Raw genomic sequence first — 23,976 nt, 5'->3', positions numbered from 1 at the left:
CGCGTTGAGGACGTAGATTCTGGAGCTGGAGGCCGTCACGATAACGACTTTCCCAACTTTCGTCAGATATCTATCCAACCTACGAGCGATGAGATTGAATCCACGGAGGAGCCGTTTCTCCCACTCGCCGTTGAAGTCTTTAATAATTCAACGGCCGACAAGGAACAGGCCTACCTTGACTGGCTCTTTCGACTTCTTATGGAGGACATGGTCTCCCAGCTACGGGACGACATCGCTGTGGCTCAGGGTAGAAAGACGGCCAATCGGAAACCGACCGTTCTGAAATTCCTGGAGCTTTCTGAGGCTGGCCATTCTGATTTCTTGAAGGCTCGACCATTTGCAATCAAGATGGCTTTCGAACAAGGGTGATCTTTCCCTTCCAGCGCACGGGTCCAGTCAGACAGAGAAAAATATCTAAAAAAATAACCCCAATATTCTGCGACACGGTTCCTTTGGTGCCCTTTGCATGGGAACTCGGATAATTGCAATGGGCATTCTGCTTCGAGACCTGTCGTTACTCTCCAAAAGGCCACCCGTTGCCGTTGTTCAATTTACAGACGGCGACCACCTACGCCGTGCACTTACGGCATTGTTGGAGAGCAAAATTGATTCGCTGCAGTTTTGCATCGTTGACACGCCATCTTTGCTTACGAGCCCATTCTTCAGCGCCTCAAGGAAACGCTGGATTTTCCGCTCCGGAAGGCGATTCTCAGTCCCGACGACGAAGACAATGCGTATGCCCCTCCACCTCGTCTTCGGGACGCCATAAATAAGCTCAAGAATGTGTCGAAATACGACGGAGATGTTGATTTGTCGTTGTATGTGCCGATGATGACATCGATTCGTGTTGGTGGAGCCCAGCTGAACTCGCTCATAAATGGTCTTGAAAACTCCCTGGCGCAGATACAGGGGCCTCCTGGCACTGGGAAATCCTTTCTTGGTGCGCTGATTCTGTCGTTCATCATTGGCCTGACGAATCACAAGGTGCTGGTGATCAGTTACACAAATCACGCACTCGACCAGTTCCTTGAAGATTTGCTGGACATTGGCCTATCCGAAAACGACATGGTTCGGCTTGGTTCGAAGGCAACCGAGCGGACGAAGCCACTTGGTTTGAATAACTGTACGAGTTCAGGCGATAGTTACTTTGATTCCTCGACGCGGTGGTTGATTGGTCGCCTCAACCGTCAGAAAGCTGAGGCCGCGACTCTACTGCATGATTCCCTCGGTGGACTGAGCGATTCACACATCAACACTCGTGACATCCTGGATTATCTTGAGCTTGACCATCCTGATACATCATTCTGGGACGCATTTCAGCTCTCAAATGAAGACGAAGATTTCATCGTTGTCGGAAAGGCTGGTAAAGTTCTCGGTCCCCGGGACTTGTACAACCGGTGGATGGGAGGCGAGACCCTCCACGGCCTGGGCTCCTTGGCAGCACATGTTGACGATCATTGTATGTTTGTATGGGAGCTTCCAGCCGAGTCCAGACGCAAGCTTCATGCGAGATGGACTAGAAAGATTGCGGAAGATCACATCGCCGGACACATGGAGCTTGCTGAATCGCATGCTCGACATCAAACCGAGCTAAATGAGGCGTACAACAGCAGAAGCCAGAGTATACTTCTTGGAAAGCGAGTGATTGGATGCACAACTACCGGAGCAGCCATGAACCATGCCATTCTCCGAAAGGTGAAGCCAGATGTTGTATTGGTCGAAGAGGCCGGAGAGATCTTGGAGGCCCATGTCGTTTCGGCTCTTGGTCCGTCGGTCAAACAGCTCATTCTCATCGGCGACCACAAGCAATTGCGTCCCAAGGTCGGAAGCTACAGATTGACGGTAGAAATGGGTGAGGGATTCGACCTGAACGTGTCTCTTTTCGAGCGATTGATCAAGCATTGTCATAAATTCACCAGCCTCACCGAGCAACATCGAAGTCATCCGGATATTTCACACTTCACGCGGCTGCTCGCGTATCCGCATCTTGAAAACAGCCCGGAGACTTTGAAAAGGGATAAAGTGCGAGGTTTGCAGAGCAGAGTGATTTTTGCGCATCACGAAAAGCCCGAGGACATGTCGGAGGGCCCGAATGCCGATGAAGGACCACGCTCCGGGATGAGTAAGAGAAATACATATGAGGCCGAGATGGTCCTCAAAACTGTCAAGTACCTGGGTCAGCAGGGATACAAGTCCAAGGATATTGTCGTCATCACTCCTTACCTGGGCCAGCTCTTGCTTTTGAAAAGCACGCTAAGCCATGAACACGATGCAGTTCTCAATGACCTTGACTCCTTCGAGCTTGTCCGAGCCGGTCTGATGACATCTGCAGCAGGATCAGTAGACAAAGCTCCGCTCCGAATCTCGACCATCGGTAAGTCAAAAAGGCCTTACGAGCGGACGCGGACCGCACTGACATGACCAGACAACTACCAGGGAGAGGAAAGAGACATTGTCATCGTGTCGCTCACGAGAAGCAATCCCAACGGAGACATTGGGTTCCTTCATTCCCGCGAGCGACTTGTCGTTCTCATGTCAAGGGCCCGAAATGGCATCATTCTCTTTGGAAACATGCAAACCCTGATGAACAGTAAAAGGGGAGGGAGCTCTGGAAAGAGTTGTTCCAGGCGATGAAGAAGAGAAACTGCATCTTCGATGGATTGCCCGTTTGCTGCGAGAGGCACCCAGAAAGACAATCGTTGCTCAAGTCTCCGCAAGATTTCGACCGTGACTGCCCCAACGGAGGCTGTCTATCGCCTTGGTAAGTAGCTTATCCTTCACGAGCATTCCATCGCTAACGGTGACTAGCGGAGTTTTGCTTCCTTGTGGGAAGCACAAGTGTGGTCGTTCATGTCACCGACTTGAGAATCACTCTCAGGTCATCTGCCACGAACTGGTCGAGGAGACTTGCGAAAGAGGTCACAAGGTAACTGTAACCTGCAGCTTGACTGAACGCGAATGCAAACGTTGCCTCAAGGAAGATGAGAATGTTCGTCGAAGAGTATTGCGAGACTTTGAGCTGGAACAAAAGAGACAGAAGCAGCAGGACTCATACGCCCTTGAGCTCCAGGAGCTGGATAATGAAATTGACCACCACAGAAGAACCATCAGGCTCGACACTGAGCGTCAAGAGCAGCTCGAGAAGCTCAATCAAAAGAAAAGACAACTTGAGAGTCTTGAGCAGAGGTCCTGTGCCCCTTGGAATGTAAATGAATCGAAAAAGAAACACACGAGAAGCCAGGTAAAGGGTTGCACACCGCCTTCCGCCCAACTTGGATCTCCGGCAAACGAGGAGGGACAAACCGACGGGTTCGCCAGTGCGGCTAGAGAGGAATGGGAGACGCACAAAAGTACCAACGGAGACAAAAATGCTGCGTTAGACGAGCTCATGGGCCTTATTGGCCTAGAGTCAATCAAGGAAGAGTTCCTCTCTACCAAGTTCAATGTCGACATCAAAGTTCGGCAGAACGTGCCTTTGAAGGACGAGAGGCTTGGCTGCTGCATGCTGGGAAACCCCGGTACAGGCAAGACAACTGTGGCTCGCATATGGGCACGGTTCCTCATGACTATTGGAGCAATCCCTGGCGACGTGTTTGAAGAAACGACTGGTGCCAAATTGGCCAACGGCGGCGTGCGCGATTGCCAATCACTACTTGAGAAGCTCAAGGCTGATGGAGGTGGGGTTCTCTTCGTTGACGAAGCGTATCAACTCTCGTCCGGAAACAGCCCAGGAGGCACCGCCGTCATTGATTTCCTCCTTGGTGAGATAGAGAACCTCCGCGGGAAAGTTGTATTTGTCTTTGCAGGTTACGAAAAGGAAATGGAAGCCTTTTTGGCGCACAACCCCGGATTACCCAGTCGGCTTCCGTTGCTGATGAAATTTGACGATTATGACGACACCGAACTGCTTCGCATTCTCCATGACCGAATAGTACGCAAGTACTCTGGTCGGATGACAGCTGAAGACGGCCTAGACGGCCTGTACATGAGAATTGCTTCGCGTCGTCTTGGCCGTGGGCGTGGTAAAAAAGGATTTGGAAACGCCCGAGCGATGGAGAACGTCCTTGCCATGATTGAGAAACGTCAGTCGAAACGATTGCGGGCTGCTCAGTTGAATGGCGAGGCCCAAGATGAATACCGGTTCGGCAAAGAAGACATCATTGGACCCGAGCCGTCAGCAGCGGCTCGACGCTCCGAAGCTTGGAAACGCCTGAATGCTATGATTGGTCTCGAAAAGGTCAAGGAAGAGTTGCGGACTCTTGTCGAGTCTCTGAGTACAAACTACCAGCGCGAGCTGGCTGAGGAGCCGTTGATCGACTTCGCACTGAACCGTGTCTTCATCAGACCACCAGGAACGGGCAAGACGACAGTTGCGAAGCTGTACGGACAGATTCTTGCCGAACTGGGGTTTTTGTCCAACGGAGACGTGGTGGTCAAGAACCCTTCGGATTTTGTAGGCTCCGTTCTGGGACAGTCGGAAACCCTGACGAAGGGGATTCTGTCCAGCACTGTCGGAAAGGTTCTTGTCATCGACGAGGCGTACAGTTTGTATGATGGAGGTAGTGATGGCTCAACTTCCAACCTATATAAATCGGCAATAATCGACACACTTGTCGCCGAAGTCCAAAACGTGCCTGGCGAAGATCGATGCGTCATCATGCTCGGGTATGAGGAGCAAATGGACACAATGTTCCGCAACGTGAATCCAGGACTGAGTCGACGATTTTCAGTCGACTCGCCCTTTGTCTTTGAGGACTTTGACGACAAACAGCTGCAACTTATACTGGACCTCAAGCTCAAGAACTCGGGATTTGCTGCCGCTAGTAAGGCCAAACAAGTCGCCTTGGGAGTCCTCCGTCGAGAACGGAACAGGCCCAACTTTGGCAACGGTGGCGCCGTAGACAACTTGCTGTCCAGGGCGAAAATAAGCTTCCAAGAACGCGCTTCGAAAAAAAAAGGGACCAAGAACCTGCTGGAAGCCGTGGACTTTGACAAGTATTTCGATCGAGCAGAGCGCACCTATACGAATGTCGCCAAGCTCTTCGAGGGCGAAGTAGGGCGTGAGGAGATCATCGCGTTCCTCGAGGAGCTCCAGGAGCGTGCAATGCTGCTGAACGAGATGAAAATGGATCCGGGAGATGAGATTCCGTTCAGCTTCCTCTTCCGTGGACCTCCGGGAACCGGCAAGACGACGACGGCACGCAAGATGGGCAAGGTTTACTACGACATGGGATTGCTGGCCACGGCGAACGTGACGGAATGTTCAGCAACCGATTTGATTGGCAAATTCGACGGCCACACGGGACCTAAAGTACAGCAATTGCTCGACAGAGCTCTCGGACAGGTCCTGTTCATTGACGAAGCCTACCGTCTCGCCGGAGGCGGCTTCGCCCAGGAGGCGGTCGACGAGTTAGTAGACTCGGTCACAAAGCCAAGGTACCAAGGAAAACTCATCATCATACTGGCCGGATATGACGAAGAGATCAATCGACTCTTGTCCATCAATCCTGGAATGTCGAGTGGCTTCCCGGAGTCAATCAATTTCCAGCCTCTTCGCGCCGAAGACTGCGTCAAACTCCTCACCAGTCTGCTGGCCAACAAGAAGGAGGAAATGAGACTGAAGAGTGAAAAGACTCTTGACGTATCATGCTTGGAATACCCATCCGAGTCCTTTGGTGCTGCCATGGTAGGAGAATTCGAGTCTCTGGCCAAGGTGGCAGGCTGGGGCAATGCGAGAGATGTTAAGCAGCTGGCCAAAGTCATGTTTCGTCGAGTAAAGCTATCGGGTACCATCGCAACGCTCGAGGAGGAGCATGTGCTGGGAGAGATGAGCGCGATGCTCAAGGACAGGACTAGCCGAGAGAAGAGCAAGGTCTCCTCCGTTTCCTTGCGCGGTCCGTCCCAGGCGGCGCTCGGCCGGACGCCGCAGCTGGCGGGCACCACGGCGGCGACGCCGGCGCAAGCCGACATTGAGGCTCGCCCCGAAGCGAATGACGCCATCGTCACCACTCGCCCGGATCCTTCCGATGGAGATCAGAGCCAGGTTCAGGGCTCATGCGAGGAAGTCCGTGATGCCGGCGTGAGTGATGAAATCTGGAACCAGCTTCAGCTGGATCGACTCGAGGAACAACGACTTGAGCTGGAGTTTGAGAAGCTCAAGAAGGCCCAGGCGTCGGCCGGCGCGGCGGCTCGGGATAGAATTGTGCGCCAGGTGCTCGCAGAGGAGGAGAAGCGAAGGAGAGAGGAGGCCAACAAGGCGCGGCTGCAAGCACTCGGTGTCTGCCCGGTGGGATATCAGTGGATCAAACAGCAAGGTGGTTATCGATGTGCGGGAGGTAGTCACTGGATGGCAGACGATGCCTTGGGTGCCATGAGCTGAGCGCAGGCGTGCACGTGTAGCAAGTCGTTGGCTTCGTGGATACATAGGAACGAGGAAACACGTGCTCCATCGTGACAATCGGTCTTCTGCCTCGCATAGAAAAGGAAGTTTCGCCCACACACACGAGTGCGTTTCTCACTGCCATTCACCGCGGATCCGAGGTTGTTCCCGCTGACATGAATTGCCACGTCGAAGGGAAAAGTCATTCCTCCATGTTTTTTCACGATCTTGGTGCATCTTGAATGACGCGGCGGTGACCGTGAGACGCCGTGAGCCTAGCTTCCGAAGGCAGGCGCTGGGAGGCGCCATCCAGAAGAGACCGAGAAGCCAGTCACCGCGCTGTTGGCATCATGGCATTTTCCGCCGCGTGTGTGACTGTCAGCAAACCGCGAGAGCGGCGACCGAGAGCGAGCGCTCACGACAGCTTGCACGAGAAGATTGTGACCGACGGAGCGAAGGAACAACGACACTGGTTGAGCGAGCACTCTGTTCATGCGTATGCTGGTGAAGTCGTGTGCAGATACGCGAGTAAACCGCATCCGGCTTCGAAGCCTAGATAGGCATCGCCATGGGTGCGATTGAGGAATGCGTGCATGTGTGGGCCATGGGACACAGTTGGGGATTGGCGATTTGCGGGAGAGCATTCATTACTTGCACGGTACAGAACTGGCACCGGGAGAAGAAGGATGGTGAGGAGTGGAAGCTGGTGGAACGCGGCGGATCTCAGCGGAAAGTTGCCCCGTACCAGGTAGTTCGAGATGGCGAGTGCTGTATTAGGACGCCGCAAATGTTGAGGCACTCGTTTCTCGGAAGGAACGGTGGGAGGGGGCAGAAATGGCGTGCAAGTACGATATCCGTGGGGGCAAGTACGCGGCTTATACTGTATCGCAGTGTAGGCAACCATGCGAGGTGTCACGATCATCGTTGGAAGGAGGTGGTGCATATTCATCAATGGACGGAGGCGATACTTATCATTGGAAGGAGGCGATGCTCATTGGAAGGAGGCGATGCTCGTTGGAAGGAGGCGATACTCATCATGGAAAGGAGGCAATCCTCATCTTGGCCAGGACGAACCCGGAGCACAGTGCATACGTACTGTATATGTGCATGTCTTAATGGGTAGCCAGCCGTACGGGGCACGCACATCAAAGAGCACTTGTTGCTCCTGCAGCAGTTAGAGCTAGACCGAGGCCACGGAGCATTCTCGAAGCTACTTACATGTAAGTACTGTGCTTGTACAGTACGTTTCGAATGCACAGCCAAGTGTCTCGAAGACAGCTCCCACCACGTCGCAATTGCCTACATCGACACTGATGGGAAATGTACTTACCTATGAGCACTAGTTGTATGTAGACGAGGGTGCCATTCGTTTGTGTTGGCTACGTAAATACAATTCGCTGCACCGTGTGGATGGTTCTTCATTGGAGCGAGGAAAGGCAATGAATGCCTGCCTCCTTCGACCCTCTTTCCCGCTTAGCTAAGGGAAGCGAGCCGAGCAAACCGAATGGGAAAAGTGGGCTTGGCTGAAGCCACGATGGTCGCCTCCACTTCGCGCCTTGGGGATTGGGGTCCAGGAGCTGGCATACGCCATCGGGTGGCCCAGACCCGCTAACGGCGAGTGTCAGCCTCCTTGGCCAGAGACAGCAGATCATCATTATGAGTACGATGCAGTGCTGGACGGTTGGCTCGTGTGTTTTTTTTTCATGTAGTATGCGTCCAGTAATACTGCTGTTGGTACGGAGTACACAGAGGCATATCCGTACGCACATGTGCTCGTGCATGTCCTCCTTCCGTGTGCAGTGCAGGTGGGAGTAAATACTAGGCAGTACTTTGGGAAGGAGCATCTTGGGAAGGAGCATGAGCGAACGCAAAGCAGCCAAACTGTTTACTGCGTTCACATCCATACAAAGGCAGTCTTGGTGTCGTACCACTACCGCAGGGTTGATTGATGTACCCGAAAGCCCGTGGTTCTTGTGCACTGATGTCAGGAAGATGTCGAGGAAGATGGATCGGTGCCCGAGAAGGACGTGGTGCCGCACGACGAACCAGCCCTCGCATGCAGGGTGGCCGTAGGTATCGCTCTGTTCACCGCGTATCAATAATCGTGTGCTACAGTAGGTACAGAGTACAACATTTAATTGCCTTCGGCTACCAATGCGTGCGTACATGTACTTGTCTAGGTACTTGTGGTGCAAAGTTGGTCACACATGGCAGAAAAGTAAGACTTGTACTCCGTACTCCGCACCGAGTAATACTAATATTATCATTCACGATGCCGCCAGCGGGGACGGACACGACGCTCCCTCTCCCTCCCTGCCAGTGCGCCTTTTTTCCTTCGCCTCGATGGAAGCGCCGCAGCTCGTCATGTCTCGCTCGTGGAAGGACGGGAGCAACGACGTTTGCGTTGGCACATGCGTCTGCACATGCGTTTGCACAAGTACTGTATTACTTGGTGCCTGAATGTGCGCCTGCTGCCTGCTGCACCTTGACGTGACGCAAATTCGCACCAGCACCAGAAATCGCACCTGCACCTGTCACACCGACTGCATCCTTTCGTCTGCAAGCAAGCAACAACTCATAGTGTAGGGAGCATGGCACGAAGCGCAGATACCAGTGCGTGTTGTCGGCCGTAGCTTGTGCAGCAAGGGCCCGGCACGGACAAACGGTGGCGCGGAGGCGAGAGGTGCAATGGTGGCCCCGCTTGCCGAAGCCTGTCTTGGTGGTTGCTGCTGGTTGCATCGACGACTATGGAACGTCGCTCGTCATGGGCGACTCCGTCACGGGAGTCCTGTGCCTCATTTCGTGATCGACTCGAGCTCCGCCGCCATCACCGCCTGCCCATGTCCTGACGAGAGTGCATGTACGGGACATGCTGTCTGGCATTGATGGCGGTTCCGATGGGCCTCTACTTCTGTTATTTTGCATTGTTTGTTCGTCATTGGTGGCGCTGGGGAATGAAAGCGACCTGGGTCTCCCTTAGAGCTTGGGCCGGGGGGGCGGGATTAGGATGAAATCACGGATGGACATGGCACCAATGCCGTGACGGCATTTTCGCTCGCCGCCTGGGCAAGGCGACAAGCGCAGAGCGGCTCGCCGTCCCAGGCACTCGTGCATGCACTCGCGCGGGGACATGGACCCGAGGCCAGAATGCGTGCCGCCGGCGTCGCTGGATGGTGGTGGTGGTGGTGCTGATCGTTGCTCGTCGCTCCGATGCTGGCTCGTGCCGCTGATTAGTGACGGAGTGGGTAATAATAGCGGTGGTGCCGGCGAGTGAGATGGTGGTGAGGGTCGATGGGCGAAAGCGTCGCGCGCGGACTGGCCGACGGCAGCTCGTCCAGAAAAAAATGGCTTCTTTTGGCAGCGAAGCGACGCCCTGCTGCAACATGATCGGGATCCGCCATCATCACCTGGGCTGGGTCTCGCCGCATCACCAGTCACCGGCACGGCTCCTCTCCGCCCACCCTCCCCTAGCCAATCCATCCCTCATCGCCCTTTCCCCCATTCCCATCGCCATCACTGCGTTTTCATTACTCATTCCTTTCCTGTTCCTCAACACCACGGCATCGCCATCGAGATCGCCATCGCCTGCGACCTCGCCCTCGGTCGGCCGCTCGCCCCGATCGTCACCACCACAGTAGTGCTTTCCTTCGCTGCCCTGCCCTGCCTTTGGATCGCGCCGCCTAGGCGAGCCACGAAAAGCAAAATTCCATCAAACCCTCGAGCTCGACCACGGCCCAAGGTAGCGTCGCTTCTCCTTGCCGTTGCATCGGCCGAGCACCAACGCGCAGCCGGCGAAAATTGCATCGCCCTTGTGCCATCGCCAAGCTGTCCCCTACGACGACGCTGACGCACAACTCGCCCGCCCACGCGCACATGGGGCCGCAGTCCTAGGGCCACCGGTCACCCTTGCAAACTGCACCTACCGCAGATTGGCCTCTCCAGCAGCGACGAGGGGATCGCCCAAGGCGACGTGGCCATGGAAAATAGCTTCCGCTCGACCGTGCTCCAGCGGCCTCACCGCGGCGCAGACGACGACGAACGCGACGGGAAGCCCCTGCAGCACCATCACCAGCATCAGCATCAGCATCAGCATCAGCACCACCACCAGCTGCGCGACATGAGGAGCCCGAGCCCGACGCGTGGCAAGGCCGAAGCCGATGCAGGCGCTGCCGCCGACGCCGCCATCGTCGCTCCCTCCCGCCGAGAGCACTCGCACTCGCACTCGGCCTTCCACCTGCGATCGCCCACCCGCACGCACGCCGAGTACAAGGCCGCTCCCGCTCCCTACCCTTCGCCCGGCAGCAATGCGAACAGCACGGCCAAGGCGGCCAAGGCCAACTCCGACGCCGCCGACGCCGAAGCCCGCGGGGGCTCGCATCCTCCATCGCCCTCGCGACGCGGCAGCCATAAACACCACTCCGCCAGCCCGTACCTGTCCTCGTCGAAATCGACACCTGCCGGTGCTGCCCGTTCGCTGCCGCCGCTGCCGTCGGCGGCCGGTCCTGGCCTCGCCTCGACGACACCATCCTCGGTGAGCAACCATCACCAACCGCCGGCGCCCGACTCGCCTCGTCGCGGCCACGGTGCCGGCTACTATCCCGCACCTCCCGCATCCTCCTCCTCGTCGACCAAGCCGGCCTCGGGAAGCTTCTACGATCCCACGACCGACACGACCAAGGAACGCCGCGTCTCAGATGCTGCTGGCTGGGCCGCCACGCCAAAGGCAAGTTCGCTCGACCGAGTCCACTTCTTTTTTTTTTGACTCGTGCACCACTGAGCAAATCACACTGCGCTACACCACGCTACAGCACAGCACCGTACACCACCACAAACCTACCCATCTAACCTTGCCTTTCACTTTCGCCCCTTTCCACACCCACCTCAGCCCATCCAACATCATCACCGCGAGAATCCATCCTCGCCCACTCCTCCCCCTTCTCCAGCGCCGTCTCCTTCTCTCCTTTCTCCCTTCTCTCCTTCCCGCCTGTCCACCCTCCCCTCTTCCCTCCGTCCCGTTCACCATGACTGCACGTACTCTGGAAGGCCACAGCTCTCTAACCTGAAACGTTGGCATCAGGCTCGCGATCCCTATCCGTCGTACTCGCAACCCGCCACAGAGAAGCATCAGTCGTCGTACCTAAACGGCTCCTACTCGTCGCCTGGGGCCTCGTCCTACAATCGATCTCGCAGCCCGCTCTCCCACGCTCACCCCACCGCCCTGCCGGCCGGCTCCCGCAGTCCCCCGGGTCGGCAGGCTCAGATGGCTTCGCCGTCGTCGAGGCATGCCCCCCCGGCGACCCCCAACGGCTCGGCAGCTCCTGCTGTCGTCAAGTCGGAGCCAGCCGCCGCCTCGCCTCCAAAGGCCGCTTCGGCGTCGAAAAATGTGAGTGAGACCGAGCCTTGCTCTCACACGCTTGCCGTGCCGTGCCGTACGCTGACGGACAAGCAGACGGCCAACCGTGCCGATCCAATGTCCTTCTCCAATATTCTTTCCAGCTCCGAACCCGTAGCGAAGCCCGTCGATCGACCGAGCGCCGTCGAAACTCCCAAGCCGCCGCCTGAGCCCGTGCCCGAATCCAACCCCGAACCCAAGAAGCACGAGTCCAAGAAGCACGAGTCCAAGAAGCACGAGGCCAAGAAGCACGAGGCCAAGAAGCACGAGTCCAAGAAGCACGAGGCTAAAAAGCACGAGTCCAAAAAGCATGGGCCCAAGCACGGGCCCAAGCACGAGCCGGAACGTGATGTCGACATGGACACCGAAGTGGAAAAGGATGCCGAGACGGAGCACGAGTCGACGGCGCCTACGGCGAAGCGGAGCGAGATCGTGGTCAAGAAAAAGCCCGCGCGCCGTTCCACCAAGGGCCGCGCCTCAGACATCCGGGATGCCGAAGTGCCCAAGAGCAAACGGAGGTCGTCGTTGAAGAAGGAATCGCCCGCCCCTCGCCCCTCGGCCAAGCGTCAGGCCAACGGGCAGCCGAAGCCCCGCACCTGGTCGAGCGAGATGGAGAAGAAGATCCAGAACGCCGAGCTGCAGATCGACAACGAGGTCGCCAAGCTCGACGCCACCGAATTCGACGAGGATGCCTACCGGGACCGCGCCAGCAAGCGCCGACGCCTCATGGCCGACCGGGACGCCGAGCAAGCCCGCCTGCGCCTCGACGACTACGTCGTGACGGCCGGCAAGAAGCTCATGGGCCACGCCGAGCTCGGCAAGCGCCGGTACGATGACGTGTTCTACGACGAGGCCCTCAACGAAGTCCGCGACCAGGAGCTCCACGCCGAGAAGGAGCGCAAGAAGGACATGCAGCGCAAGCGCCGTCGCGAAAAATCCATGGCCGTCACCATCGAGCAGAAGGAGGCGGCCCTGGCCCGCGCCGAGGCGGCCGAGGACGAGGCCGAACGCCAGAAGCACCTCCGCGACGCCGCCCGTGCCGACAAGAAGGCGGAGCAGACCAAGATGATTCTCGAAAAGGGCATCAAGGGCCCGGCCCGGAACATCGACCTCAACATGGACGGCGGGAACCTGTCCAGCTTCCTGGCCTCGGACGCCGACACGCCCCGGGCCAAGAGCAAGAAGGGATCCCGGCCCAAGAAGTCCAAGGAGCAGAAGCTGGCGGAGAAGGCCTCGGCCGAGGCCGCCCAGGCCCTCCTCGATGCCGGCAAGGAGCTTCCGGCCAAGGAGGAGGCCAAGGTGCGCATCAAGATCAAGGGTCGATCCAAGGACAAGTCCAAGGACAAGGAGAAAAAGAAGGCCGACGCCGACGGCGCCGACGGCGCCAAGAAGGATCCCGAGCAGGAGAAGAAGGACGAGGCGGCCGAGCTCGAGAAGAAGTTCACGAGCAAGGGCTACAATCAGATTTACGAGCAGATCTGGCGCGACATGGCCCGCAAGGACGTCAACAAGACCTTCAAGCTCGCCGTCGACTCGTACGCCACCAAGAGCTCGAACCTCAAGAAGACGGCCATCCTGGCGTCCAAGGAGGCCAAGCGCTGGCAGCTCCGCACCAACAAGGGCACCAAGGACCTGCAGGCCCGCGCCAAGCGTGTCATGCGTGACATGATGGGCTTCTGGAAGCGCAACGAGCGCGAGGAACGCGACCTGCGCAAGGCCGCCGAGAAGCAGGAGATCGAGAACGCGCGCCGCGAGGATGCCGAACGCGAGGCCGCCCGCCAGAAGAGAAAGCTCAACTTCCTCATCTCCCAGACCGAGCTCTACTCCCACTTCATCGGCAAGAAGATCAAGACCGACGAGGTCGAGCGGAGCACCGACCACCCGGACGTGGCCAAGGAGAGCCACGAAGTGCGGCCGACGTCGACGCTCGACATCGCCGAACCCGAGGCCGCCGCCGCCGCCGCCGCCGCCGCCACCGTCACCGACTTCGAGAACCTCGACTTCGACAACGAGGACGAGACGCAGCTCCGCGCCGCCGCCATGGCCAACGCCCAGAGCGCCATCGCCGAGGCCCAGAAGAAGGCGCGCGACTTCAACAACCAGGGCCTCGACATGGACGAGGAGGGCGAGATGAACTTCCAGAACCCCACGGGCCTCGGCGACGTCGACATCGAGCAGCCCAAGCTCATCAACGCCCAGCTCAAGGAGTATCAGCTCAAGGGGCTCAACTGGCTCGTCAACCTGTACGAGCAGGGCATCAACGGCATCCTCGCCGACGAGATGGGTCTTGGCAAGACGGTCCAGTCCATCTCCGTCATGGCCTACCTGGCCGAGAAGCACGACATCTGGGGCCCCTTCCTCGTCGTCGCCCCCGCCTCGACCCTCCACAACTGGCAACAGGAGATTGCCAAGTTCGTGCCCGAGTTCAAGATCCTGCCCTACTGGGGCAGCGCCGGCGACCGCAAGGTGCTTCGCAAGTTCTGGGACCGCAAGCACTCGACGTACCGCAAGGATGCCGCCTTTCACGTCTGTGTCACCTCCTACCAGCTTGTCGTGTCCGACGTCGCCTACTTCCAGAAGATGCGCTGGCAGTACATGATCCTCGACGAGGCGCAGGCCATCAAGAGCTCCTCCAGCTCGCGCTGGAAGTCCCTACTCGGCTTCCACTGCCGAAACAGGCTGCTCCTCACCGGTACGCCCATCCAGAACAATATGCAGGAGCTCTGGGCGCTGCTCCACTTCATCATGCCCTCCCTCTTCGACTCGCACGACGAGTTCAGCGAATGGTTCTCCAAGGACATCGAGTCCCACGCGCAGAGCAACACCAAGCTGAACGAGGACCAGCTCAAGCGCCTGCACATGATCCTCAAGCCCTTCATGCTTCGTCGCGTGAAGAAGCACGTCCAGAAGGAGCTCGGCGACAAGATCGAGCTGGACGTCTTCTGCGACCTCACCTACCGCCAGCGTGCCTACTACAGGAACCTGCGGAACCAGATCAACATCATGGATCTCGTCGAGAAGGCGACCATGGGCGACGATCAGGACTCGGGCACCCTCATGAACCTCGTCATGCAGTTCCGCAAAGTCTGCAACCACCCCGACCTCTTCGAGCGCGCCGAGGTGACGTCGCCCTTCTCGTGCGGCCACTTTGCGGAAACGGCCTCGTTTGTGCGCGAGGGGACGAGCGTCAACGTCGGCTACTCCACCCGCAGCCTCATCAGCTACGAGCTGCCGTCGCTGGTCTGGACCCGAGGGGGGCGGCTCTTCAAGGCGAGCGAGGACAACCGGACGGCTGGTTGGCGAAACAAAGCGCTCGGCCACCTGATGAACATTTGGGCGCCCGACAACGCGCGCGAGAGCACCGAAGGTGCCGACGCCTTCTCATGGCTCCGCTTCGCCGACACGTCGCTCGGCGAGGTCTGCAAAGCGGCCCACGGCGACCTATTTTCGCGCGCCGTCACCGAGCTGCGATCGCGCGACAGGTTGGCACACTTGCCGGTAGCCTACGACGAGGCCGAAGGCGACGCCTTCACGCCCGTCCACGCCCTCTTCCAGATCCGCGCTCGCGAGAACCGCCAAGCGCTCACCGACGCGACGAGCGAGGGCATCCTCGGCCGGCTCATGAACGTCTCCCGACAGGCGTACTTTGACTCCGGCCTGGGCCGTCTCGAGATGGCGGGAAGACCGCGAGCGTCGGCGCCCCCAATCCACGTCTCCTGCAGCAGCCCGAGCGCCGTGGCCGAGCGTCAGGATGTCCTGTTCAACCTCGGCATCCGCAAGGCGCTCTACGGCTCGGATGCGCACGAGGAGAAGCTGTTTATCGAAAGGAAGCTCCCGCTCAGCCTGCGACCGACCGACAGCCTGCTGCCGAAGCCCGACGGAGAGAAGAAGCGGTTCACGAACATTGCCGTCCCGTCGATGCGCCGCTTCGTCACGGACAGCGGCAAGCTGGCCCAGCTCGACGAGCTGCTGTTCAAGCTCAAGAACGAGGGCCATCGCGTGCTCCTGTACTTCCAGATGACGCGAATGATCGACATGATGGAGGAGTACCTCACCTACCGCAACTACAAGTACTGCCGCCTCGACGGTTCCACCAAGCTCGAGGACAGGCGTGACACGGTGCACGATTTCCAGACCCGACCCGACATCTTCATCTTCCTCCTCTCCACCCGCGCTGGTGGTCTAGGCATCAACCTCACGTCGGCCGACACCGTCATTTTCTACGATTCCGACTGGAACCCGACGATCGACTCGCAAGCCATGGATCGTGCCCACAGACTCGGCCAGACACGGCAGGTGACCGTCTACCGCCTCATCACCCGCGGCACCATCGAGGAGCGAATCCGCAAGCGTGCCCTGCAGAAGGAGGAGGTCCAACGAGTCGTCATCCAGGGCGGCGGCGCGAGCGTCGACTTCTCCGGCCGTCGCGGTCCGGAGAACCGCAACCGCGACATCGCCATGTGGCTGGCCGACGACGAGCAGGCGGAGATGATTGAGCGCCGGGAGAAGGAACTGCTCGCGTCGGGCGAGCTGGACAAGCAGAAGAAGCGGGGCGGCAAGCGCAAGAAGGCCGAGGGAACGGCCAGCCTGGACGACCTCTACCACGAGGGTGAGTCTCGCCGACCGGATTTGATGACGAAGGACGCCGTGACTAACATGCTTTGGCAGGCGAGGGCAACTTTGACGACGGCAGCAAAGCGGCTGCGTCGGGCACGGCGACGCCTGCCGAGAGCGACATCAAGGGCAAGCGAGGCAGGGCCAAGGGTGGAAAGAGAGCCAAGACGACGAAGCAGCGTCTGGCCATTGCCGACGGCATGGTCGATTTCTAGCCGCCGCCCGAACCAGAGGAAGAAGCGTGACGAGGCGGGCGAGATTCGCCTCGGTTGTATCATCATTGAAGCGAGAAATGGTAGAACAGGGATGGCATGAGGAGGCGTACGATGGGTCATTCATTCTCCAGGAGACATTCTGTACGCTGGCCGGTGTACTCGTACGCTCACAGACGGGACTGCTAGACGGGACTGCTAGACGGGAACCCAACGGCATGACGATATTTGTGGCCGGGTAGAGGGACGACTAGCTCTCCGAGGCTGGCTGATGCAAGTAGGTGGTGTACTGCCGCCTCTAGATGGATGTAATGCTACCAGGGATCATTTATATGCACTGGTGTCACGCGAGACTGTTGCGACATGCAAAATCTGGCATGGATGCTGTGCGTCTTGATATTCGGGATAAGTAACACCATCTTTCGCATCAATGACTTGAATCGGGCAACGATGAGACGTCCAGCTAGCCATCATCCACCCAGCCTCCCCTCTGTCATTCTTGATTCGTACGGCGGACGAGATGAGTGCCTGCTCGCGTACTTATATTTGCCGCTGCCAATGGAGAACAGAGGTGAGCGAAATATCCCATGTCTGGGCTTCCTGGCCTCGGATGCTGATGCGCCCAGGGCCAAGGGCAACATGGTCGGTGTGTTCGAACGCCCAGAAGCGGAATTTTCAAACGGGTCTGCCGGAGGGGAACCCAGGCTGATGGTTCTGTTTATTACACCATCTTGCTACTCGGATACGAGACACTCAACGTTGGTCTGCGAGTGGTTTGAGAATACCGGCACCAGACGACGATTCCGACCCCTGCAACGCGGGACCGAGAGCGATCCACACAGAATGTATATACTTACACGTAGGATCAACTCATCGATGCTGAAACGGCAGTGCATTGAGAAGACAAGCTGCCGCGACGTGGATCCGCATATCCCTTGTGGGATATGCCGAGAGGCCATTCGACTCGCTGCGGCTGGTCGGGCTGTCCGTCTACATCGACTGGTCTGGTCTGTGACATAATATTGGATTATAAAGTTTTCGGCATAATTGCGGAGGCTCGCCAACGATTTGCCGAAGGAATGTGATTGATAATGACGGGTTTTCTCGTTCGATGTCCGTCTATCGATGGAGAGCAGCACGAGGGGACGATTCGAAGAACTTGTCAATTCGCCCTTAGCCCATGCCGGCGAGGCTGACTTCCACTTTGCTTGGATATTTCTCGAATTTTCACTGACCGATGCTCTGCATCGTCTGAAATTTTATTCTTCTGAGTAATTGTGGTGGGAGACTTGGCGAAACGGATGAAGCACGCTCGATGGCGGACCTCATCCGCGACGCGCCTGTCGGGCAACTCATTCGCTTGATGACGAAGAACCGGTATCTGCAATATGCCGAAGAGAAGGCTGACTTTACAATGCCGACGAGATGGAGCCGGAAGTCGTCTCAGGGCTTCGACTCTGCACTCTCGTCGCCGATACGTCGACCGTCTTCAGCGCGAATGGGCGACGGATTCGACAGCCCTGTTGAGCTGCGCGGCTTCGAAGCGGCTCTCAACATGAGCGGGCTAGATTCTGACAGACGACCGATATCTTACACGCCTTCCACGCGACATCTTGCTGCCGATGGCTCTATTACTGTTGACTGGTACGAGATTAACGATGCGGACAACCCGCAGAATTGGTCTGATGGGAAACGAGCGGTCGTGACGCTCATCATTTGCCTCTATACATTTGTCGTCTACACATCCTCCGCCATTTACACGTCTTCCACTCAAGGGGTCATGGAGGAGTTCAAAGTCAGCCAGTTGGAGGCCACGCTGGGGCTGTCGCTCTACGTCCTAGGCTACGGCGTCGGTCCCCTTCTCTTCTCGCCCCTGAGCGAGATACCGTCGATTGGTCGGAATCCGGTCTACTTCCTCACCATGACTTGCTTCGTTCTCATCTCGGTACCGACAGCATTTGCACCGACCTTCCCGAGTCTCCTTGTTTTCCGTTTCCTACAGGGCTTCTTCGGCTCGCCATGCCTCGCATCGGGTGGAGCGTCACTTGGCGACATGTACAGCATCGCAACGTTGCCCTACGCCATGCTTGCCTGGGTATCTGCATCATACTGCGGTCGTACGTTTATGCTCCCGTGTTCTCCGACCGGAACCCCTGTGGGGAATGGGAAATCTCTCTGCTAACAAGCATGCTATTACATTCTTGTAGCTGCCTTGGGCCCCCTCTTGAGCGGATTCTCCGTGCCCGCGATGAACTGGCGATGGTCGCTATACGAATCCATCTGGGCCTCGGTTCCAGTTTTGTTGCTGATGCTCTTATTCCTGCCGGAGACGAGCAGCGAGACCATCTTGCTGCGGAGAGCGCGACGACTCTCAGACCTGACGACCGATCGGTTCGTCACGGCTGGCGAAGTCGAAAAATCCAACATCACGGCGGCCGCCATTCTGCTCGATGCCCTGATCAAGCCGATCGAGATCACATTCAAGGATCCGGCCGTATTGTTCGTACAAATCTACACGTCCATCATCTACGGCATCTACTACTCCTGTGAGCTGGCCAATCCGTACGCGCCGTTCGCCCCCCAACTTCGGTCACTGATGGGAAAACAACAGTCTTTGAAGTGTTTCCTCTCGTGTATCCCGTGTACTACGGAATGAACATGGGTCAGCTCGGCCTTGTATTTCTATGCATTCTCGTCGCCTGCATCCTGGGTGTCGTAGGCTACGTTGGTTGCATCTGGTACATGGGTCGTCGAGGCTTCGCCGACGCGGAGAAGCGACTTCTTCCAGCGCTGCCTTTCTCGTTCGGTCCCACCATTGGCCTCTTCGTCTTTGCTTGGACAGCCCGGGCCTCGATACACTGGATCGTTCCCACCATGGGCATCGCCATATACGGATCGAGCGTTTTCATCGTCTTCCAGTGCCTCTTCATCTACATTCCCCTGAGTTATCCGCAGTACGCCGCCAGCCTGTTCGCCGCCAACGACTTTTTCCGAAGCGCGCTGGCCTGCGGAAGCGTCCTGGTCGCACACCCGCTTTTTGCCCGCCTTGGTGTGGCCCGGGGGGTGAGCTTGCTCGGCGGCTTCAGCTTCATGGGAATTGCTGGCATCTGGCTTCTGTATTTTTACGGTGCAAAGATGCGTTCTCTGAGCAAGTTTGCGACGTCAACTTGATGCTTGATGGGGCGTCATCCAGCCATGAGAATGAAATACCACACATCTGTTGCAGAAGAAAAGGTTTGGATGTGACTGACCCACTGATCAGAAACAATCCCCTAACTGGAAGAGCTTAAAACGTAAAAGAGGCGAATGCCGAGATGCGAGGGTCAACAAGAGCCTCGCCATTATTTGGAACCATGTTCAGTCTGGCTACAACCATGGCGTAGGCTGCGATCGCATGCTGTAACTCGTACCCCCGTCCCCCCTCGATTGGTCCGACCTGCTAGGCTGGCTTGATGCCGAAACGTGAAGAATCATGTTCGTAGTTGTAAGTCAGTCGCGAAACCGTGCCTCGCAGGGACAAGGAGGCCGACCCTCTTGTTGAGCTTGGCACGATACACCAAAGACTCCGCGCATGGCAAGATAGGACTCATCGGACAGGGCGCAGCGAGTCATGCCTTCTCCCTCTCGACTTAGTCAGGAGTGCTTCATGGAAACGCTGCAAGGCCAAGTCGGCATCCAGACGGCATCCCACTTGCTCCCGGACCTCTCGGCTATGCTCCATCATGCTGTTCATGCTGAATGATGAAATGCATCAACGAGTGAGCTTCCGACTATGGATGGAGACGATATTAGCAGCGGTCGGGTTTTCGGATTACTGTGTCGACTGAAACGGCGGACGACATGCCACCACACGACCTGCGGCGGTTTTTGTCTGCGAATCTTGCAGCTCGAAGGCGGGTCGGCATATCGAGTGAATGAATGCTCTCGATATATATTTCGCCGTCTCCTGATGGTCTTTTAAGGATCTGGCACTTCTAGTCCGGTCCGAGACGACACTGTCACCTTCGACCTCGTCTTGCTTTCGTGCCCGTCTCTTACCATAATACCAAGTCAACGGCTTCCTTCCGATCTCGGCGGTAAAATGTGTGGATTCTTAGCTAGCTGCCCCTGCCCTCGATTAATCCAAGACGAGTCCAGCAATGGCGACACGAATGGAGACGGCAGTCACAACGTGCAGAACCTGAAGGGTGCAAATGAGCCATGGACGCGAGATGAGCTGAGGAGGCGACTCCAGGACGGCATCGATGCCATCAGGCACCGCGGACCGGACGGGTCAGGCGTATGGGTCAGCGAGGATGATCAGGTCGGCCTTGCCCACTGTCGGCTGTCCATCAACGATCTGTCTCCAAACGGATCACAGCCACTGCACAGCGATGACGGGCAAATCCATGCCGTCGTAAACGGCGAAATATACGATCAGGACCGCCTGCGAACGGACTGCACCCAGCATCACGGGTACAGATTCTCGAGTGCAAGCGACAGCGAGCTTGTCATCGCGCTCTACAAGATACACGGGGCGCCCGGCCTCTTCGAGCACCTCCGTGGCGAATTCGCATTCGTTCTCTTTGACGATCGAGATGGCTGCCGAAGAATGATTGGCGGCCGAGACCGTTTTGGCATCAAGCCGTTGGTGTACACCATACTCGGCAACCGGGTTCTCCTTGCAGCCGAGGCGAAGGCGTTCCTGGCCATGGGCTGGCAGCCCGAATGGGATGTTCGCGGCATCTCGGATTGCGGCTGGCTCGTAGATGACAGCACCATCTTCAAGAATGTAAAGAAGCTAATGCCCGGCCACTGGATGACGGTGACGGAGGAACGGGGCGTTGAGATTCACAAGTACTGGGATGCCGAGTACCCAGACAAGGTTTGCTGCCCTCTCCCGCATCTCAGGCCACGCACGTCGTTGACTCGCGTCGAATCAGACAAAGGCAGATAGCCGCTCCGTGGAAGAAATGGTGCTCGGGGTTCGGGAACGGCTCGTCGAGTCGATTCGCCTCCGGTTGCGAGCCGACGTGCCGGTCGGCGTGTATCTGTCCGGCGGGATCGACTCCTCCGCCGTGGCCGGCATCGTGACGGAGCTCTCGCGCAAGGAGCATGTCAGGCTGGGATCGGAAGCGGTGACAAAGGTCTCTTGCTTCAGCATCCAGTTCGGAGAAGAGTCGGGATACGACGAGACGGGTAAGAACCATGCACCTCCCAGCCAAAGGCCGGTCGTTCCTAACAGTCTCCTTGACAGCGATTGCGCAGCGTACGGCGGAATGGCTGGGGGTCGAGAGCTACAAGCTCAAGGTGACGGAGGAGATGCTGGCTGCCTCCTTTGCCGATGCTTCGTTCCACTTTGAGCACCATCACTTTGACCTCAACGCCGTCGCCAAGTTTGCCCTGTCCGACTTTACGCAGCAGCACGGCGTCAAGGTGGTGCTGACGGGAGAAGGGTCCGACGAGCACTTTTGCGGCTATCCCAGCTTCGCGGCCGAATACCTCCGGGAAGCCGACCTCGCCGTGCCGGATTCCGTGCTGGCCCGGGACGCCGCGTTGCGCGACAGCCTGTGCGAAGCCGCCCACGTCGAGACGCATGCTGTGTGGCGCTCGCAAGCCGAGTCGGAGACGGCCGGCCTCGGCGATGCCCGGGGAAGTTCGATGCCCGACGGCCTCCTGGCCTGGCAGCCGGCCAAGGAGGTGTACGCGAGGTGGGTTCGCGACCAGCACGGCGGCGAGTGGGACAGCCGAAGAACGCTCGTGGCGGCGCATTCGGAGGAGGTCCGCGAGAAGATGCGGAGCCGGTGGCACGCCGGCCACTCGGCCATGTATCTGTGGAACAAGTCGATCATGATTAACGTCATCCTCGCCTGCCTCGGCGACCGGACCGAGATGGCCCACAGCATCGAGGGACGGACGCCATTCCTCGACCACGAACTCGTCGAGTACGTCAACGGCCTGCCGCCCAGCGTCAAGCTCCGGTACACGCCGCCCCGGGACGAGGAAGCCGGCGGCTCGGCCCTGTCGTCGCTCAGCGAGAAGTGGATCTTGCGGGAAGCGGCGCGGCCGTACATTACCGACGAGCTGTACGGGCGCAAGAAGGTCACCTTTTGGGCACCGACGAAGTGGCCCAAGAACGGGCCGCTGCACGGAATGTTCAAGAAGCTGCTGACGCGCTCGGCCGTCGAGGGGCTCGGCTTCGTCGACTGGGCCGTCATCGAAGCCGCGTTGGACGCTTCCTTTGGCGATGACGCCGACGCCGCTTCCTTTCGCGTCCTCTGCTACACGGGCGGCTGGGTCACGATCTCGCAGAGATTCGACGTCAAGAAGGCGACCATAGGGTCGTCGGCGTGGGCGTGACGACGCGGGGATGTCGGCATCGGTCGGAGGTGCGGTGTAGATTCGCGTTCCGGAAGGGGAGATTCCTCGACGGGCATTGCAGCACGTATTTTGGCACAAGATTCGGCGTCAAGAGAGCGACCATGGGGTCGTCCGGGCTGACATGATGATGCAGCCCTGGGTCGAAGGTGCAGTCCAGATTCGCCTTCCGGTAGGGCAGCGTCGTCCATGAACAATGTAGCATGTCGTCGTGCAAATAGATTCATCGGATTCGGCATCAAGCAGGAAGGGCATGAAGCCAAGGTGATGCTGCCACATGTTCATTCCGTCACCGTGCCATGGCGTCAAGATTGGTGTCGGTCTCATGAGAAGTCGGTGAAGGCTCGACAGTTGACGGTGTCGATACTGCATTTGCACAGTGCAATCATGTACCATGGGCTCTTGTGCCATGCGCACGTGTACACAGCAGGCTGTGTTTGCGCACGGCCTCACTCCAGGAACAAACCGCCACCTCGATTCCATGGCATTCTGCGTTTGTCCTTTTTCTAAGCTACAACACAACACGAACGAAGAGAAATAGAGTCCTTTGGGACGGAACAAGGGTCGGGACCAGCCGAGATGGGAGAAAATTCATGGGCTCCTTCTCAGCAGCCTTCTCGGTCGGAGAACAACAGGTGCCCGACATCGACAGCAACGAACCTCCCACGGCTCATACCGTTCCGGAGGCACGCGGAGACCAGGCAGGTGCAGACACGATGGGCGACAAGGATGGCGACGTACCCTAGCCGGCCTTTGAGACCTCGGCGTTTCTCCATCGATTCCTGGCGGCACAGAAGGCATCCTCGTCGGCCCCCTGGTCCCCGGCACCGGCCACTCTCCGCATCCCCTTCTGGGACGTGAAGCCACACGGCACCTCGGACCGGTGGCAGCATCACCGTGCCTCGACGGGCGGGAAAGCTTGTCGGGGGCTTCGGTACCGATTCGTGTGCGGTTGCATCTGCCGTCTCGGTGGGCAAAGCCAATCTGTCGGCACCTCAGGGTCGTCGAAGCCACACACAGGT

The 23,976-nt window shown here is 58.0% G+C and overlaps 4 protein-coding genes across 4 annotated transcripts; all 4 read left to right on the top strand.

Annotated features, from left to right (window-relative positions):
- Window positions 1-831: 831 nt before the first annotated feature.
- DCS_04116 (CbxX/CfqX) lies at window positions 832-6,379 on the top strand (the record flags this gene model as incomplete). Its single annotated transcript, XM_040801428.1, has 2 exons — window positions 832-2,304; window positions 2,879-6,379. The coding sequence occupies 2 exons, from the start codon at window positions 832-834 to the stop codon at window positions 6,377-6,379; spliced, it is 4,974 nt and encodes a 1,657-aa protein (XP_040656461.1).
- A 3,976-nt stretch (window positions 6,380-10,355) lies between these two features.
- DCS_04115 (putative DNA helicase ino-80) lies at window positions 10,356-16,600 on the top strand (the record flags this gene model as incomplete). Its single annotated transcript, XM_040801427.1, has 3 exons — window positions 10,356-11,106; window positions 11,188-16,380; window positions 16,440-16,600. 3 exons carry the CDS (start codon window positions 10,356-10,358, stop codon window positions 16,598-16,600), a joined length of 6,105 nt encoding a protein of 2,034 aa, XP_040656460.1.
- A 1,312-nt stretch (window positions 16,601-17,912) lies between these two features.
- On the top strand, window positions 17,913-19,768 carry DCS_04114 (uncharacterized protein; the record flags this gene model as incomplete). Its single annotated transcript, XM_040801426.1, has 3 exons — window positions 17,913-18,714; window positions 18,805-19,143; window positions 19,209-19,768. 3 exons carry the CDS (start codon window positions 17,913-17,915, stop codon window positions 19,766-19,768), a joined length of 1,701 nt encoding a protein of 566 aa, XP_040656459.1.
- A 910-nt stretch (window positions 19,769-20,678) lies between these two features.
- Window positions 20,679-22,936, top strand: DCS_04113 (asparagine synthetase; the record flags this gene model as incomplete). The annotated part of the gene is made up of 3 exons (XM_040801425.1): window positions 20,679-21,461; window positions 21,520-21,775; window positions 21,834-22,936. 3 exons carry the CDS (start codon window positions 20,679-20,681, stop codon window positions 22,934-22,936), a joined length of 2,142 nt encoding a protein of 713 aa, XP_040656458.1.
- Window positions 22,937-23,976: the final 1,040 nt, after the last annotated feature.

The sequence above is a fragment of the Drechmeria coniospora genome, chromosome 02 (genome assembly GCF_001625195.1).
Source record: "Drechmeria coniospora strain ARSEF 6962 chromosome 02, whole genome shotgun sequence".
NCBI lineage: Eukaryota > Fungi > Ascomycota > Sordariomycetes > Hypocreales > Ophiocordycipitaceae > Drechmeria > Drechmeria coniospora.
This window is presented reverse-complemented; position numbering and strand designations above follow the sequence as displayed.